General features: G+C 42.1%; 1 protein-coding gene across 1 annotated transcript in view; it reads left to right on the top strand.

The window, feature by feature from the left end:
• Positions 1 to 7,021, top strand: part of ACBD6 (acyl-CoA binding domain containing 6) — a 126,839-nt gene extending 119,818 nt beyond the window's left edge. Inside the window, exon 8 of the mRNA XM_081112358.1 lies at positions 6,747 to 7,021. Within this exon, the coding sequence (XP_080968484.1) occupies positions 6,747 to 6,901 (155 nt within the window). The 3' untranslated portion in view covers positions 6,902 to 7,021. The remainder of the gene's footprint in view (positions 1 to 6,746) is intronic.
• The last annotated feature ends 13,461 nt before the right edge of the window (positions 7,022 to 20,482 follow it).

Raw genomic sequence — 20,482 nt, 5'->3', positions numbered from 1 at the left:
TTGGGTAAAATGTTAGCCCCCTTTCCTTCTTACCCCTTTCTCATCTTCTTTGCTTTTGTCCATTTTGAGGGGGTGGGCAGCTCACACGTCTCTAAAAGAGGACTCTGACTCATGAATAGTGCTTCACTGAAGATGCCAAAGGCAGAGAAATCAATTAACTAATGAATTTTGAGCAAACACTGGGTTCCCAGCACAGTGCTAGATGGAGGAGAGAGAATAAAAAAGCATGAAATCAAGTAGTTCATCATCTAATTGGGGGTTCAATGCCTATTTTAAGAAAAAAAGGCAAAACTATTTGTTGGGCACTTATCTGTGCCAGGAGTCTCTGCTAACCATAAACATAGTTTATGCCTATCAACAGTGAATCTCCAAGAGGTGGTGCTGCAGTGCCCACCTTATACTGGGTATGATTCACCTGTGTGGTTTCCCTGTCCTGTAAATCAGTCTTTCTCTTCACTTCCTTTTTGTCTCTACTACGGCTTCCTGATTCCTTTGCTCTCATGTCAGTCTGCCTTTGCATAAACCCCTAGCACTTGTTAATCAAACTCCTTTCTTTATGGATACCATATCCCTTACTCACAAGTACTATTTTGTAATCCTTAAATTCCAAACTATCTCACTTTATAGTTAGACTTGAGCTAAAATCGTATTCACATTTGTTAGGTTAAGGGGATTGTTATACAGCCTCGTTAGCCTTTTCTCACCTGGTTAGCTATAGTGCTCTAGCTGTGGAACTTAAAATTTTAAGCTCCACTCCTGGGTTAGTACTCACAGATTATATCATCTCTCCCTTACTCTTACAGCATCTGTGAAATCAGTGCCCCTTTGTCTGAGATGGCCAGCTTAGTGTTTTCAGCCAGAGACATCTACTTACCCTGGATCTTCATGCTTAGTATTTCAAGTGTTGGGTTAGATTTGAGCCAATAGTGGTCTGACAGATCATGCTAGTTATTATCCTGTGTTACAGATTTATACACTGGGAAATTTATTCCTCTGATACTGCTTTAAAAGTTCCAATCTTAAAACCTAACCAAGTGTTTCTCACAATAAGTTGAGACTGATAGCTACAGCAAAAACATTAAATGATTATTTCTCAAAATATAAATGTCATGCAGCTAATTCTATGCAGGAGAAATATCCTCCTCTCGGAGCTACTTAATATTAGGCAATGTGTCCTTAACTTTGTTATATTTTGTAAGAAACTGTCTTCCATTGGAATCTAATTTGGTGTACAGTGATTCATGGTATAATGTTCATTATATTATTTTGGGAGATAATTTTAAATTCTCGATGGGATGTTATAATTCTAAACACTTTCTGTTGAATCCTGGGCCTTGGTAAATATATCCAGTCTTCACCTTCTTCCCCGTCTGCGCCAAATCCCAAAATACGATCTCAACCCACCAATACCTGCCCCAAGTATAGAATAGGCAATTCTTGCCTTTCTCTGCTTTGCTCCTCCTCTATTTATTTAGTCATCAAATATATAGTTTTAGTGGCCGTCTAAGAAACCATAACCCACTGAAGGCCTCTAGAGATAGGGTTCCCAATTGGTCTGATTTTAGTTCAGAAAAATTTCTGCCCTCTACCTCTGTTCACTTAGAACCATCTCTGACCTTGTGCTATTATGGATTAGAGTTTGGTGCCTAAGTTTGTCCCAAGTTCACAACTCATCCCAACCTGGTTTGGGCTGTTGACTCTATGCCCACTTCACCTCATATAGCCAGGAAGCCCTGAGCTCCACCAGGGGAGTGAGCAGTTAAGGGAGCCAGAGAAATTATTTTACTTGAGTACCAACAGAGAGCAAAAGAAATGTCATACTAAGTCATTTAAAACCAAACTCCCAGAGAGTTCTGCTTCCATGTTAGATCCAGCAAAGAAAACTGAATTGCATGTAAGATCCAGCAAAGAGTGACAAGCCCCTACAAGACACACAGACTATTTCACTTTGATGGAGCAACTGAGGAAGAGGCAACCACCATAAAACAGATAAGAAAAAAGCCGCTAAAATTAACAAATTCTTCAAGTGAGCTAAACTGACATTTTAGAGTAATTCAGACCCAAGAAGAGTCCTCACTCCAGTGCTTTTTATCATTAACTGATGCTCTTAAGAGAAATTGAGAACAGAGAGAGCTGTCCTCTGTGGCATACAGTCGTGAAACTCTGCCACTTCCCTGGACCCTTATTTCATATGAAGCAAAATCCTTAAACCACTGGCAGTAAATCAGAAAACTTTTCTCTCCTCCTGTCCCTGGGCCCAGGCAGATATCCACTGCTTTTGGAGGAGAAATAAAAGCAAAATCTGCTGCCAAGGAGGAACAGGGAACCCCTGGGCTCTGAACCTTGCACCAACACAAAGCAGAGATCTCTCACCACTGGGGCAAGGCAGGAAACTCTCCCACTCATGACATGTTCTCCCTCATATAAGGCAGAGTTGGTTTGACATTTCTGGGAGGGGGTATAAGAACACTAAGAAATCACCACCCCTGAGGGTCTGCCTGAGACGGAGACCAGGCCAAGAGGACAAAGAACTCCATCCCACTCCCACCATGAGCTTTATCCTGAATAATAAGCAATGGCAGTCTTAGAGCTGGAGTAGAAAGAGATAGAGACTCTCTTTGTGCTAGACATGGAGAGACTACTGACAGCTGAAGGTGGAGCAAGAATACTGAAAAAGCCCTCTGGCACCCTGGACTGCACACGAAGGTAGCAGCAGCCCACACCTGGAGGAATTCAAATGGGTGATCTACTGAAGTTATCTATTGGACCCACAAACCTCAAATCCAGTTCAACTGCTGACTAGATTTAATCAACATCCATACTAATGGCGTGAGAGAAGAAGAGGAATCATTTCTTGGGGTAAATAGTATTATTTACTGCAGCCTCCACTGTCCTTCTACACACAGTGTTCTGCATTCAGTAAAAAATTATGAGACACAAAAAAGCAAGGGAAAAAAACAGCCCTTTGTCAAGCAATAAATCAGTAATTGATAGAGCAAGTAGATAATAATTCAGCGAGGATATGAAAGATTTGAACAGTACTGTCAATCAACTTGACTTAATTGATATCTATAGACCTTTCCATCTAATAAATAGAATAAACATTATTTCAAGTACACATGGAATACTTTGCCAAGATCGACCATATTCTAGGCAATACAGCAAATTTCAACAAATGTAAAAGAAATTGTACAAAGTTTGCTCTATGACCACCTCAGAATTAAATTGGAAATTAATAACAGACACACATCTGGAAAATCCCCATTGTAAAAAATTTAAATATACTTCTAAATAATTCATAGGTCAAAGAAGAAATATCAAGGGAAATTAGAAAATATTTTGAGCTAAATGAAAATGAAAATATCCTATCAAAATGTGTGGAATGCAGCTAAAAGCAGTGTTTAGACGGAAATTAAATATTTTACTGAAAAGAATAAAGGTCTCAAAGCAATGATCTAAGATTCTACCTTTTAAAAAAATTAGAAAAAGAAAACAAATTAAGTCCAAGATAAGCATAGGAATCATATATATATATATATAAGGCTAATATGCTAAGTGTCCGACCAATCAGTCGACCTCTCGACCAGTCTCTGTGTCACACACTGACCACCAGGGGGCAGATGCTCTGACCAGTAGGTGAGCTTACTGCTGGGGTCTGGCTGATCAGGACTGGGGGAGACGGGCCGGACTCAACCTGGAGCCCTCTTGCAGTCCCGTTCCAGCCAGCCGGCCCCCATCGGGCCTAATTGGGACTGGGTGAGACAGCCCCAATCAGCCCTGATCACTGGCCAGGCCCAGGGACCCCACCCATGTACACCTCTAGTATAATAATAAAGATCAGAGCAGAAATAATTAAAATCATTAAAATAGAAAACCAAAAAAAATCCATGAGAAAATCAATGAAACCTTTAAAAAGTTCAATAAAACTGAAAGGTCTTGAAAATACCAATTTGAGAAATGAAAGGAAAATATCAACATAGATTCTACAGATATTATGAAGCAAATAAGGGAACATTATGAACAATTTTATGCCAATAAATTAGATAACGTAAATGGACAAATTTCTGAAAAGACCCAAACTACCAAAAGATATAAACTATTTCCCTCAAAAAAAATAGGTACCCTAGATAGCCCTACATTTATTAAAGGGATTGATTTGTAGCCAGAAACTTTCCCACATCAAGATCTTCAGAACCTGATTGCTTCATTGATGAATTCTACTAAATGTTTAAGGAAGAAATAATACCAATTCTACACACAAACTGTCCAGAAAATAAAAGGTGAGGGAACAGTGCCCAGCTCATTATACAAGGCTGACATTACCCTAATACCAAGACCAGAAAAAGACCCTAGGAAAACAAAACTATAGGCCAGTATCACTCATAAATATAGATGCAAAAATCTTTAATAAAATGTTAGCAAATCAAACCCAGCAATATACAAAAAGAATAATGTATATCTATAAAACCCTAATATGCAAATAGACCAAACGGCAGAACAACTGGTCGCTATGACGTGCACTGACCACCAGGGGGTGTACATGGACCATGGTGGGCATCAGCAGCAGGCGGCAGAGTACAGAACATGGCGGGCATCAGCCACGGCGGGATGGTGGAGCAGGTGAGCGGGGTACCAGACCAAGGCAGGGTGCCAGTCGCTGTCATCGGGGCAAGCCTCTGGTGGTTACTGAAAACTATTTGCTCCCCCGCCCCGTGGTCCCGCCCAGCGCTCAGACCTGCTGCCATTACTGGCCCCACTCGCAGCCAGTGCCAGAGCCACCACTCACACCCGCTGCCAGTGCTCGGCGCCATCAGTGGGTGCGAGTGGGGCTGCCAGCCTCCCTCTGCTTCTGAGGGCGACTGGGGCAGCAGCCACCCCTCGCACCTGCTGAAGGCGCCAGCCCCACTCACATCTGCCGCTGGTGCCGGCCCCAATTGCTCTGCGCTGTCAGCAGGTTCGAGCAGGGCCAGCGCTGTCAGTGTGTGGGAGCAGTGGCGATGGGAGCGGGGCTGCCAGCAGATGGGACTGGGGGCATGGAGGATGGGCCAAGACCTGCCCCTATGCCCACCACAGCCTCGCAGCCCACAGTTCCTTTCAAGGTGCACAAATTTGTATACCGGGCCCGTAGTAAATTATAATAAAACTAGAGGCCCGGTGCACGGATTCGTGCACAGGTGGGGTCCCTCGGCCTGGCCTGCGGGGATTGGGCTGAAACCAGCTCTCCGACATCTCCAGAGGGGTCCCGGATTTCAAGAGGGTGGTTCTCAGGTGACATACCCTGGAATCTGGCTCCAGGTCCATCACCCAAGAACTGCAGCTGCCAAGTTACCACCGCTTGGCAGCTCCTGCTTTGAGCATCTGCCCCCTGGTGGTCAGTGCGCATCATAGCTATCAGTCAGAACGTCTGCCCCCTGATGGTCATCGTGCGTCATCACTACCGGTCGGACAGTTGCTTAGGCTTTTATATACATAAATTGTGATCCTATATCATAAAAGCCTTATATACTACATGTCCGACCGTTCGTTTGACCAGTCGTTATAACATGCACTGATCACTAGGGGGCAGATGCTCCGACTGGTAGGTTAGCTTGCTGCTAGGGTCCGGCGGATTGGGACTGGGCAAGACGGGCCAAACACGCCCTGGAGTGTGTCTCCCACGGTCCCTCCCCAGTTTATGTATATGTATAGTGTTTTTGTGTGTATGGTATAGCTGTTTTAAATTTTTATGTGTTCAAATTTATCAATTTTAGGTTTCCATGCATTCAAATTTAACATTTATCTTATTTATTGTGTCTGGGTTTCATATCAAATGTAGAAATACTCGGGCCATTTTATTCCGTAAACATTATAATCATAGGCCTTGAGCCTATGAGCATTTCAAAAATCTAGAAACATATTAGAAATAAAATGTTTTTTGTCCCACAAAAAAAGAAAATTACAAAATATAAATAATTAAATGTTTAAGGGTCTATAAACATAACATATCAGCTTCGTTAATTATTAAATTTAGTGTACACTGACATTTTTTAACTACTTTGCTATGCCCTTCTCCTTGACTTTCATTGGCTCTCTTTTTCAGTCCCTTCTTATATTTCTGCTAACACTGGCTAATGCCAAACCCCTTAAAAGAACTACCACAATCTCCTAATAGGTCTGCTGCCACAAATCTCTAGACTTTCAGGTCACTCTTTACAGAATGATCATCCTAATACAGAAGCCAAATTATGCCACTCCCCAGCTTATTAACCCCAAACTTCTTAGTGTGGCTTTCCAGGCACCCTGTCCAGTGCTATTGAAACCCAGCCTCTCTGCATTTGACCCTCTGTTGTTTCTGTGAGACAGCAGCCAGTTCTCAGCGTTCCTGGGTTTGCGAGCTCAATCCCCAGTAGGGAGCATGCAAGAGGCAGCTGATCAGTTTCTCTCTCTCATCTATCTGTCTCCCTCCCTTCTCCCTTACTCTCTCTCTTAAAAAATCAATTAAAAGATTTTTTTAAATCATAATAAAATTTAAAGTGCATTTCTTTGTTTGCTTTTGGGTAACCAAAAAAGTAAATTTGTTTTTCCTAACATTCACAAGTTCACTGTACCGGCACAGTTCTGCTTCTGAGGCCAGATCCCCCTACAGCCACTGTAAGGGTTCTCGTCGTTCTGGATTCCTCGCAGCCCAGCACGTGACCCTCCTGCTGAAGTCTGGTCTCTCTGTCTCTGAGTAACCTCGTTTTCATGTCTGTCACTTTCCCTGTCAGCTGCTGCTTGTGAGTTTCTGGACATCGTGGAGCTGCTGCTCCAGTCTGGCGCGGACCCCACTCTGCGAGACCAGGATGGCTGCCTGCCGGAAGAGGTGACAGGTTGCAAAGCTGTGTCTCTGGTGTTGCAGCAGCACACGGCTGGCAAAGCTTAAGCAGAGACTGGAAAGCTACAGTCTAACAGCATAGGGCTTCAGTGATGCAAGAAAACCATACTTCTTTTACCACCCATCTTTGGTGTACATTGGCTAATAAAAACAGTTCTGAGGAACGGGGATTTTGAAGTCTCAGCAATTCATTCTGCTTGCATACATTCTGGCGAGTACAGTTTTGGCGATGAACATGTGTACTGTGCATAATGCACTCCAGTTCTGCTGAGCGTGCTCTGAAATTTATCACTGTTCTTGAGGGTAGGGAGAGGAGTCGCATCATAGTTCACAATATTAAACATGGCTGCTCTTTTAAGAAACATACAGAAACAAAATGTGACTGACAGTGAGGGAAACTTGCATGAAATCCCAGTGTGGTGGGGATCACACAACCTTGTGGCATTTTGTACAGTGGGTCTGAATAGGGAGCTAAAATGTCTAGCCTCTTGGCAGACTGAATTGGGAAGATAAGAAAGAAAAGGGGTGTTAAGAAAAAGAAAAGGCAAAAGGGCAGCATTTCCTGGGATATAGAAGTCACAGGAAGTACCAGAATAAGATTTAGTGACCTCACTCTAAGATTGAGACGCAGGTTCTGGAGAATTCACTGGTTAGATCAGGATATCTTCAACTCACCTTCACATAATAGGGAGCAATTCCCTAGGGCCCTCTTAACTGACTATACTGTCCCTGTCACATATGGCAGCAGCCTCTGCATATGGGCTCAGGCCTGAACTGTTAGGCCTGTTTGGGAATGTGAAATAGCCATACTGCCTCAGTACTTAGTGTGATTAAAGTTATTTCAAGGTACCAGGAGAGCATCTGCTTTTTGTTAAAAATACAAGTATGCCACAGTTTTAATGTAAAGGATAGATAAGTATGACACTGTTGAAACTGGCTTTCTACATTTTCCCCTTTAAGCCTAAAGAACTCCATCTGGGGAATTCTTCGACATTTCTTATTATGTAAGGAAAGTAGACAGTTGTAATATGAAAAGAAATGAAGTAAGAAACAGGTTGAGGTGCAAAGGTGACCATTTAAAAATAATGTTTCTAATGTGTTACTATTTAGATAACAAGCAATAAAGGTGCTTAGTGGAGCCCTCAACAATGGACAGGATTTCCAGTAGCTTAGGCTAACCTGTCCTGAAACAAGCCCCTTCGGAAATGGGACATTATTAATGCTGCTCACTTTTTTTCTAAACTAACTTATTTTCTGAGATGTAAGCCAAGCCATTCCCAAGGCTATTCAGTTTTCAATTATCTGTGGAAGAAATATGCATGTTAGTACGTGCTGAAATGGTACTATCATTCTAGTAAAGCTTTCTCTTCATCATCTGTGCTTTTCCCACAATCCAGCTACATTGCAACCTACTGTTTATCTAAATACTCTCATGTTCCATATTAATTGAATGTGTTTTAAGAGACATGCACTAGTTACAGCAAATGCAACCAAGATGTATGCAGCTTTTATTTTAGTGTGTGTTTTTTATTAAAACAAATTTTAGTATTGACATAATTTCAGGAGTCCCCATTTCCCCTCACTTTTGTCCACCTCCTCCCTTCCCCACCTACCCCTTTCTTGGCCTTTACCAAATTACTGTTTGTATCCATGGGGTATGCATATATGTTGTTTAGCTATTTCTTTCACCTTCTTTATCCAGTCATACCCACTCCCCTCCCCTTGGGCACTCGCCAGTCTGTTCCATGTATTCATGCGTCTGGTTCCATTTTGTTCATTTTATTTTGTTCATTATATTCCACATATTAGTGAGATTATATGGTATCTGTCTTTTTCTAACTGGCTTATTTCACTTAGCATAATACTCTCCAAGTTCATCCATGCTGTCACAAACGGTAAGACTTCCTTATTTTTTATAGCCATATAGTATTCCATTGTGTAAATGTACCACAGCTTTTTTATTCGCTCATCTGTTGATGGGCACTTGGGCTATTTCCAGGTCTTAGCTATTATAAAAAATGCTGCTGTTAACATAGGGTTACAAATATTCTGATTGGTATTTCAGAATTCTTAGGGTATATTCTCAGAAATGGGGTCACTGGGTCAAAGACAGTTCCATTTTTAATTTTTTGAGGAAACTTTATACTGTTTTGCCCAGTGGCTGCACCAGACTGCATTCCCACCAGCAGTCCACGAGGGTTCTCTTTCTCCACATCCTCGCCAGCATTTGTTGTTTATTGATTTATTGATAGTAGTCATTCTGGCAGATGTTAGGTCTAGTTTTTATTTGCATCTCTCTGATAATTAGTGACCTTGAGCATTTTTGCATGTCTGTTGACCATTTGTATGTCCTGTATGGAGAAGCATCTATTCAGGTCCTTCGCCCATTTTTTAATTGGATTGTTTGCATTCCTGGTGTTGAATTGTATGTTTATGTATTTTGGAAATTAACCCCTTATCATATATATCAGTGGCGAATATGTTCTCCCATTCAGTGAGTTCTTTTTTCATTTTGTTGATTTTATTTTTGCTGTGCAGAAGCTTTTTAACTTGATGTTGTTGCATTTGTATATGTTTCAGAGTTTCTCTTGCCCTCAGAGACATATCGGTAAAAATGTTGCTACAAGAGATGTCTGTTTTACTGCCTATGTTTTCTTCTAGAATTTTTATGTTTTTGCAACATATATTTATAAGTCTTTTGTCCATTTTGAATTCAGTCTTGTGTAGTGTAAGTTGGTGATCTGGTTTCATTTTTTTGCATGTGCCTGTCTAGTTTTCCCAGCACCATTTATTGAAGAGACTATCTTTACTCCATTGTAGTCTCTTGCCTCCTTTGTTAAATATTAATTGACCGTAGACACATGGGTTGATTTCTGAGCTCTCTGTTGTGTCCCATTGATCTATATGCCTGTTCTTATGCCCATAGCAGACTGTTTTGATTACAATGGCCTTGAAGTATAGTTCACAGGGGTCTGTGGGTCCCATCTAGAATCCTTTTTCCTGACTCCTTGTTAAGAGTATTTCAAAAATGAGAATTCTTGTGTTGACTGGCCCAATTTCCATGGTTTTAAGTGCTCTTACTAGATAATATTTGAGGTGTTGTCATGCCTATTTGAAAGAATGGGAGATGTGCTTTTTTAAAACAATTGATCAAGATTTTTAACAATATAGACTATAGTTTTATCACTGACTACCACACTGGGAAATTTTTAAAGAGAACTGGCCAAAAGTTGGCCCTTGACTTCTCTTTCTGCTACAGGGCAGAAATGAGCCCACCTGTTAATTCTGTGTCACTCACTAATGATGCCTGTTTATATGTTTAGCTTTTGCGGCTTTTCACGATGCTTAAACTGCCCCTCCACAGTAGCCCTATAAATTAGGTAGTGCTATTAAGGCCACTTAAACAAGGATGAACCTGAGACATAAACAGATGACTTCAGTTGCCCAAGGTTAGAGAATAGCAGTAGAGCCACAATTAGTGCTGGGAGCCGGTCCATCCTTGCTGTTTCAAGGGACCTGGCATATATGGCATACGGTTCTTAATATGTTTGCTCACCTTCTTGGCGCTGTGTTTTAACCAAGATCACCTCTCCAAGAAAGGTTGAATCCCCAGGTAGGGATTTTCCCCTGAAGTTAGGGAGGGAATAAAACCTCTTAACTAAGTGCCAGGCGGGTAATTAATCATTTTAACTACGAACAATCATGCTTAAGCTACATAATCTTTACTCCCTGGAATGGAGATAAGAAACGCCTTAACCTTTGTAATAGAGATTGATAGGATTGACTCAACTGGTATAAATACAGATGTAACAAGACAGCAAGACACAGAACTTAGAACACAGAACTTAGAACACAGAACTTAGAAGACAGAACCCACACAGAACCTAGAGACAGAAGAACTTCGCTGGAGAGAACATGGCAAAAGATCCTGGACAGAAGCTGGAGACAGAACCTAGAAACAGAACCTAGCAAGAGAACATGGCAAAAGATCCTGGACTGAACCTGACTACAGAAATTGGCAAGAGAACCTGACTAGAACCTGGTGACTGAACCTGGCTGGAGAACCTGGACAGAACCTGGCTGGAGAACCTAGCGAGGGAACATGGCTACAGAACCTGGCTGGAGAACCTGGAGAACCTAGCAAGAGAACATGGACACAGAACCTGGCTGGAGAACCTAGCAAGAGAACATGGACACAGAACCTGGCTGGAGATCCTAAGCAGAACCTCTCTGAAGATCCTGAACAGATCCTGGCTGGAGATCCTGGCTAGGCTGCTGATCAACTGAACACTGTCTCCGTGTCCTTCCTTCTTCGCCGACTCTGTCTACGCCTTTGGGAACCCCTGGACCTGCTGGGGTTGGACCCCGGCAAATTAGAACCAAGTCTGCTAAGTTGCAGTCCTTTCTATTAGAGCACAAAACTCCTGTGAAGTGTTCAAGCTCTGCCACCAGTACGTCTTGAGAGTTTACTAAACAGCAGGTACTGTCATTCCCTCCTCTCATTATCGTGTACATTTACAATTACTTATGTTATTTCAAGGCATTGCATGAGGTATCTTGAAAAGCCTCATAGAATTTCATAAATTGCTAATCAAAAACTCACTAAATCTTTTAAACCTACTTTAACTGTGTCTCTAATAAAGATGTAAGAAGTCAGCCAACTGGCCACGTATTGTTATCTCTTATGCTTGTCAGGTAGAAGGGTAACAACCAAAGTATAATATCTGGAAGCATATCTATTATATCTTTTTTTAATGTTTCAGCATTTTCCAGCTAAAAGGTTGCTATAATCCAGTGAACCTTTCTATTAAATAGGTATTTCTTAGCTTCCTGCCAGGTTTAACTACTTGGCTATGTGTTATTATTCCGTGTACATGGCATCTCTGAGGATTAATGAACAAGGCGTGTGACTATAGCAAAGCTGAGTTTGGATTGCAGGAGGGATTAGTGCCCAGGCTAATATATGCTTCAGTTGAACATGAAGACTTTTAAATGTTTATTTAATGTTTATCAGTTGAAACATGAAGGCTTTTATCAAACTTAAAGTCCCTAATAGATCCCTTTATAAATAAATGTTTATCACAGAATAAACGTGTAACCTACCAGCCACAATTTAGTAATGAAAATATTGCATTTAAATATTTATAAGTGAGTTTCAAATTCCAATTCCTATGGTGTTTTGGGTCAAATGCTTTAATAGAATTTATAATACTATATCTGATCAATTCTCTCTTTTTTTTGTATTTTAATGTATCCAAAATTGGTTCTTTCACAAACAATGGCATGTCAAAGTTGAATTGGCAGCATTTTTTCCTAGTGATTCATACATAAGCTAACGTACCTTACAATCAATACATCTGAACTTCACTGACATGACAGTTATTACACCTTAATTGTTTTTTGTCTAAAGTTTTACATGTCTCCTTTTTTTCCAATTGACCCCCACCGCCCCTGTGTTCGTGTCCATTGGTTATGCTAATATGCATGCATACAAGTCCTTTGGTTGCTCTCTAACCCCCCCCCCCCATCATTTGTCTCTGGATCTATTCTTGTTCATCAAATAATGTTGATCAGTATATCCCACATATGAGTGAGATCATGTGATATTTATCTTTCTCCGATTGGCTTTTTTTGCTTAGCATAATGCTCTCCAGTTCCATCCATGCTGTTGCAAATGGTAAAAGTTCCTTCTTTTTTATAGTGACATAGTATTCCATTGTAGATGTACCATAGTTTTCTAATCCACTCATCTGCTGATGGGCACTTAGGCTGTTTCCAAATCTTAGCTATTGTAAATTGTGCCGCTATGAACATAGGGGTGCATATATCCTTTCTGATTGGTGTTTCTGGTTTCTTGGGATATAGTCCTAGAAGTGGGATTACTGGGTCAAATGGAAGTTCCATTTTTTTTTAATATATTTTATTGATTTTTTACAGAGAGAAAGGGAGAGAGATAGTTGGAAACATCAATGAAAGAGAAACATCTATCAGCTGCCTACTGCACATCTCCTACTGGGGATGTGCCCACAACCCAGGTATATGCCCTTGACCGGAATCGAACCTGGGACCTTTCAGTCCGCAGGCCGACGCTCTATCCACTGAGCCAAACCAGTTTCGGTGGGAGTTCCATTTTTAACTACACCTTACTTTTATACAGGACTTTATAGGCAAGCATGTTAATTGAACCTCACAATAATTATAAAAGCAGAAATAATTGGTATTTTCTCTATTTTACAATGGCAAAGAAAAACTCAGAACTGATAGGAAAATGCCCATCTTTATATAGACTTTTACACAGAATTGAAATGATCTCCCAAGCCTAGTGATACCAAGTTCAAGAGTTTTACACCATGTTTCAGGATAAGCTAAAGTGCAAACAAAAGCAACCACACTCAAAGGTGCATTGTTAAGCCTCTTAATGGATTTTATATATGCACATTGGATTTTCTCCTTAAAACATAAAAAGCCTTCAATGCAGTCTTCTGTAATCATGTGATTTGAAAAATTATGACAGTCGTTACTGGGGCTTTACCTTGAGCAGCTTTAATTATTTTAATAACCATTCACAGTTCCTTCATCAGAGAGATTTTGGACCAAAGTATAATGATTATCAGACTGATGGGGGAAAGCTCCCTTGTTATACTTATCACCTAACGTTTATTATGTGCCGAGAGTGATCAATTTTTTACATATGCGTTAATTGCATTAAAGGACTGAACAGGAAAAGCTATTTAACCTCATCTTTATTCACTTATCCTTAAAGTAGTCCTGTCATGCTCCTCCTCGAAAAGCAGGTCATAGTGGCTTGAGCCTTGTATGGATCACTGTAGTTACTGGGCATTCATGACATTTTATTCCTCACTATTTTTACTTTTACATATAAATTCTTCAAAGCTTTCTTTCCTGTGTTTTAGTATATCGTTTTTTCCCTTGGCACAGTTATAAAATGAATGTCATTATTTTACATCTCTTACTCTCCTTTTGGGACCTGTGTGCTGGAGTCATTTCCGAGGGTGCTGTTCCTTCCTGTGGCAATAGGAAGCTTCCAGCCCTGGGAGTCGGAGCTGGGCGTTCACAAGGTGCGTGCCAGTGTATACCCAGCACAGACACTTCCCTGCTGATATTCTCCCGACACACTTAGAAGTAATGAACATGAGTTTGCAAGAGAGCACTGAGGTTAAAACCCAGTGGGAGGAACTGCTCAGTGATGGCCCCATTGGCTCGTTTGCCTCAGGGTGGAACTCCGGGCCCTACGGGCGGGACTCTCTCACATGTGGGAAAAGGACCGTTTGAACCTGACACTGTGAAGGCCGAGGCTGGGCATGGGGGTAGTGAGGCCTGAGGAACAGAGGGGTGACTTTCAGTGGCTGCCCTGGGCTGCAGCAGCCAATTCATCACCCACCCTGCAGTCAGGGTTTATTTTTCCTCTCGCTTGTGCAGCAGTGCCGGTTTCCATTTTAATACTTAGAAGGTAAGTTCAGTTGATGGACACTTTGTGTAATAAAATACTCTTTTAAAGTACGTGCCCACATACACACACGGGATAAAAAGTGGCACCACCAGGGCCGGTGGCTTTCACAGAGTACATTTGTAGAGCCCAAAGCTTAGACCTGGATATGTTTATAGCACTTTAGCTCCGTTAGTGAGTTTGGAACCCTTCCAAAAAAAGAAGAGAAAGACATATATTATTGTTTATAATCTGCTTTATTCCGCCAAACCTTGACTGAACAGACCTGTGGATTGCTGTTTAAATCCCTCAGTGCCTTTAACTACCGATGGGGAAAGTGGTTAATGCGCATTCTAAACGAAGCTTGGCATCCACTCAGGGAAACCACTTTAATTGAGAAGCATTAAATGTTAAAATGATTCTAAAAAAAATAATAGAGCCAGCACACATATTGAGTATAAAAGTCCAGGCCCATCAGTAATATAGCTCTTGGTTCTCATATTCCTCTAGCCTGAGTGAGCTTAAGCCCTGCAGTTGACAGGTGTCGAAAAAGCAACTCTCGATTCCCGAGGTGGCTGTCTGCGGGCGGCTACCCATCCGCTGGCAATGAGCAGGCAGTGGTCAAGGGCTCCACGTTAGAGGAGGGGAGCTGGCAACTTGACAGATGTTTGTTTTTCTGGAGTAATAACGTAGTCCCAGGTGACTAAAATACGAGATTTAACCCCAAAGTCCTTGCCTGGACTTTCCAATGCTGTGCTGGAGCCATCTGTTGAAACCTATTTACCATTTTAATGGCCTTTTTTTTTTTTTTTCCTTTTTTAACTGCTTTATTTCCAACTCCAAGTGTGTGTGCCAAGACTACTCTTTGGGGTCTGTATTTTATCTTTCAGGAAGCAATTCCCAGCCTTTCCAAAATCCCCAAACCCCTCCCAGGCAACAGGAGATCCTGGTCCAGGGTTGGCAAGCAAGTGAGAGGAAGATAAATCTTTAAAAAACAGAACAAAACCTCTCCCCCAGCTTCAGCGATAGCCTTTCCTGGAAGTTCTGGTCGATGCGGTGGTTACTAAATAACCCAAGGTGTGCGTAAGTCACATGGCAGCATTTCTGCCCTAGGAGCCCCTTCTGGGGGAGCAAGTGCACTGTCAGGGACAGCCTGTGACTTGTCCATTTAATTACAGAATAACATCCCAGTTAATAACATGCCTACATTCAATGTCTGTGTTTAATGGGGGAGAGGCCAAAGGAAAGGGTTCTAAAGGAAAATCCTGAAGTCACATTGGACTAAAAGGAGAGAAGAAAAGGAAAGAAAAATTTATAAAGAAGTGTTACAGTCAGTAGCCCACTCCCTCCAAAAGGGGGTGATGTACTCTCCCAGGGCAGGTGCAGATGATTTGAAGACCTGTTTAATAGTTTGGATGGATTCTTTTTATTACTCCTTTTATAAAGATGGTAATAAGTTTCTTCTTTCTAGTGGTTTGGCCCCATTTTATAAACGTTGGGTTTTTTTCTCCCTCCTAACACAGTATTTCCTCAGCAGCAGTGGCTAACCATTGCTTACTTCTCTGGGGCAGCCGTGACCCATACCAGCACCCAACCGAGCGCCACTGCTCGCTGCTCACTGCACATCCAGCAGAGGACCAGAGGGAAGGCGAGGATTTATTTCCAAATGACCAAACTGAAATAGCATCCGTCTAAAGAGGTATGGCAAAGGGATGCAACCATTTTCTGTTTAGACTGTAAAGGACAATTTTTAAACTATGTCTCAAATAGCACATCTAAGGAAATACATTCAGAAACGTTGAGGATCACCTTTTAGGATTTTTACTTCTAGTTTGACAATTGGTTAAAATTTACAACATACTGACTTACCTTTGATCTTTTTTTCCTCCTTTTCTGACTTTGGCTGAGGGGAATCCTGGCCCCAAGGAGAAAGAAGGCAGGGCAAGCAGTGCAAACACTGACTGTTGTGCCTTCCTCAGTTCTCCTGAGTTTGAGTTTTATTTCATTCTTTCTGGCCGGTGATTTCTTTCCTTTATTCTTCTTTAACACATTGCGGATGGATCACGAGAATTCTCGCTTCATATTACACAGTGTTTTTACAAAGTATCATACTTTAAAAAGATATTAGCTTGTAAGAACATGTAATAACTTCAAAATGCAATGGGTATTTAATTCTAAAGCGTGCCTTTAACATTTGTGTAAAACGTTTTTTGTACTCGTTCAATAGAAACTTATCTGGCCACTGGGTAAAGCTAGCAGTAAAATTACTGGTCCGCAATGTGTTAAGCAGCTGTCCTTCTGAAAAGGCTCTGTCAGAGAATCGTGCTCAGGAGCTGGTCTCCAGTGACCGAGCCAGAAAGAAGAACCTGACCCTCCCTCCCTTTGTGAGCTGAGAACTTATTTGGTAATTCCAAAACGTTGCTACTAGATTAGTGTGGTGGGATCAGGGTGCACTAGAACACCAAGTGGAAACATTCCAATGAATCGTCAGCCTGATACACTCAAAGCGACTGACAGAGTTTGGAAAACAAAGACTCAGTAGAGACAGCTTGTGGCGAGGGTTTGAGAATAGACTACAGACATGGTGTACAGTGTTAGAATCAATAGCCCACTGCATACACTGGCAGAACTCTCGAGCCCCGTTATGAGTTCCTCAGGAATACCCAGGGAAGTAATCAAATTTAGTAGCAACAGAGGCCTTCATAGCCACTTGGCAAATTTCCCTAACAACCACCCAAGCGAGGGAAGAAACAAAAGTCCTCATGTGCAGCACGTCCTTATTGCTCTACCCAAACTCCCCGCTCCCATTGGGTGCTCTCGTCTTCACCCTCGCTTGCACCCAGTAAGGTCCTTCTGAACCTCAGCCTTCCTTGGCACATACCCAGCAAGGCCTTTGCCTTTCTCAGCCTTGTAAAGTATTTAGCACAGGAGATGACTCGGCCAGGGTCCAGAGCAGAGATTTGGGTCTCCACGAAAGACCTTTAAGCCCTCCACGAATCTCAGTGGAGGTCCTGCCTGAGAAGGTACTGCCTTTCCTGTTTAACTGGGTTGACTGTGGGGCACAAAGTCCGTCTAAAACTTAGGAACTGAATCCCGACAACCTGGTGGCGTCCTTAGACTGAGAACTGAGGCCCCGGCCCAGCCTCATGCTTTGTACCTAAACAAGCCACACAAGACGTGACAGTTGTCACTACCACTGCCTGAGGAGTCTCAGAATACGGCCCCACGTGCTCTAGGTTAACTAGTAACTAAAGAGGTGATGAATGAGTTTTCTCTGTTGCTGCTGAGCCAGATGCCATCAGCACTAACCAGTAGAACTTTCTGCAGTGATAGAAATGTTTTATATTTGTGTCCAAATACCATAGCCACACATAGCTCTTGAGGCTGGAAATATGGCTAGTGTGAGGGACTGAAATGAACTTCGTTTCACTTTATACTAAGCAGTTTAAATGTAAATAGCCGTGTGTGATTAGTAACTACCATATTGGACAATACACCTCTGCTTGGATCTTCTCTTCAACCAAACAAAACTACTAATCACTAATGGAAAAGGCATTCTCTAGTTTTTCCTACTTGGGACCCCAGCTCTAAAGAAAGGCTATGACTTTTTTTTTTTTTTTTAATTAAAGAATCTCTGTTGCTTTTTCCATCCTCACTATACTTCAGGTCCGGCACACTAATAAAGCCTCCTGCGGAGAAAAAGTCTGAATGGAGATTTTCCTAGAAAAGCTTGTTTAAGAGCCCTGATGACTCTGATGAGGTGTTTCTAACCCTCTGTCCACCTCTCACCCAAATGTAGACATTTGCACATACTTTCTCAAGGAAGAAAATGTGTGAAGTGTGAAGGACAAACTAACTAAAAAGTATGTAGTCAACAGGTTTCTCTGCCCATTCCCTAAGTCTAGGAGCAGAGGATTGGGCCCTAGAACATTGCTGTAAGAGAAATCGGAGAACTCTAACCAACCCTTCACTGAGCAGTTCTGGTATTTATGGATGTAAGTAGTTCTGGCATTCGGAGTTGTACTTTGGGTTTTCTTCTGGTGATAAAAGGGGCCCATGTCAGCACAGCTTTGCATTTGATTTAGGTCAAGAGAGAAAACTAAATGAAAACCAAGACACACCAGCTTCTAAAGAACATCCATATTTATTTAACATAGTTTTACCATACACATCTCATGCCAACACACAGGAGGCATATACAAACAAACGCACCAGCTTCTGTTCCAAAGTCACATGGCAATAAATAAGGATGGGTGGATCCTTTTTTTTCTTTTTTCCTTTTTTTTCCAGCAAATGAGACTTCATTTCTTTTCACTGTACAAAATGTACACTGGGAAGGGTGAGGGCAACAATCCAGAGCTTAGGGGAGCAGGTGCTTTGAGGTCTGAATGCAAGTTCAGAGCAGCATCTGGGATCCTGCAGCCCCGAGCCTGCCCAGTTGGCTGCACGCAGTCCTCGAGTGAGGGAGTACAAATGATTTTGTCTCCAGGTGGGCAGCAGTGAGAGTGGGGGTGTCCTTCTCTGTCCACCTGAGCTCTGCCTCCCTAAGCAAAGGAACGCTTGGCACACCTCCATACCTGCAGCTGTCTCCTCCCAGAGCTAGCAGCATGAAACTGTGCTTTCGTGGGCCTACCAAGCAGAGTGTGGGTGGGATGACTTTGCTGAGCTCTCTCTTTTTGGCTCCTATCACTGTGGGAGACAGTTGGAGCAACTACTGCAAAAAGGGCCAATTGACCAATCCAAGAAAGAGAGAGCCAGTGATGTGCTTTTTATTTCGCTTTCAGCGTGCCCAGAGCCCTTCAGCAGCAGGCAATAAAACAGAACTCATTTCCGCTTAATTGAATTTTTCTTCATCTCACGGGTTCCAATTTTTAAAGTGCAATGTTTAAAAATGAGCCTCCTCAGTCCTTCCAGACCCTGCTGGCTGAAGAGGTATGGTCATCATTTCCACAGTTAGAACCAAGTTGTCAGTAGTGGCATGTGGGAGAGGTTGGGAGGGAGAGTGGGTGCTGGACGCACGGTCGCCCATAACACAGCTTTTGCTCAGCTGAAGCCTTCAACCCACTCCAGCAAGGAGGCAGTTGTTTCAAAATAACCAGCTTGAGCCTCAAGAGGTGGTCGTATCTTTCATATCTACAGATTACTTCTTGCAAAGTGAACTTAATTATGAAGATTGAATGGCCCTCAATTATCTTATTAGATTTCGTGTTTTACATTGGCAAAAAAAAAAAACAAAAAACCTTAAAAACACAGCTAAATGCTTTTCTTTTTGTTGTTTTTTGTTGTTAATCCTCACCCAAGAATATTTTTTCCATTGATTTTTAGACAGTGGAAAGGAGGGGGAGAGACAAAGAGAGAGAAACATCAATGTGAGAGAGAGACATCCTGCATGCGACCAAGCCTGCAACCAAGGTACGTGCCCTTGACCGGAATCAAACCCGGACCCTTCAGTCCACATGTCAGCCACTCTATCCACTGAGCCAAACTGGCTAGGGCTAAATGCTTTTCTGATGTCTTAATTTTGTCCTCCTTCCCTGACATTTTACTGTATTAATTTGCAGGAATAATATTATCAATATGGTAGTTGATTTGCACTTTCTGTTATATTCTTAACTATTAGCTGAGGCGAGAAAAAGAAAGCACAGAGACAGAAAGGAGTTTGCCTCAGGTGGCACAGCAAGTCCCTGAAAGGGCCAGGACCAGTCTTCCCAATAATGTGATTTAACAGGTGGGCTGGCTTAGCTTTGCATTGGGGATTTCTTCTGTGGTTTTATTACTCTTTAAAAATAGAGATTCTCCCATAGCCCCGTGTGTCCCATTTTTGCTTATACCAGCTACTACTGGAAGCTTAGGTGTTGCTGGGTTTTTAATTATTATTTTGCTCCTGAATTCAGAAACTTCCTATCCCAAGCTCTATCAGCCAGGTGCTCAGATGAATGTTGCTACTTGTAATTGCTCTCTTAGAGCCACAGACAGATTCAAATGATGTAAATTCTCTAGAAGGTCTCGTTTCATTTTTCAAATGTGTCCGTGTCACTTTAGCAAGGGAGAAAGCAGCTCCCAGGAGGCACCTTATACCTCAGTCACAGACCGCTGAGCAATGGAGGAGGCTCTCAAGGTACGTTGTGTGCTCACCATCTCCAGCCACAGAAGAGCCAAGGAACAGTCTTGGCACGCAGTGG

Source organism: Myotis nattereri (genome assembly GCF_964212035.1).
Source record: "Myotis nattereri genome assembly, chromosome: 18".
Lineage (NCBI taxonomy): Eukaryota > Metazoa > Chordata > Mammalia > Chiroptera > Vespertilionidae > Myotis > Myotis nattereri.
This window is presented reverse-complemented; position numbering and strand designations above follow the sequence as displayed.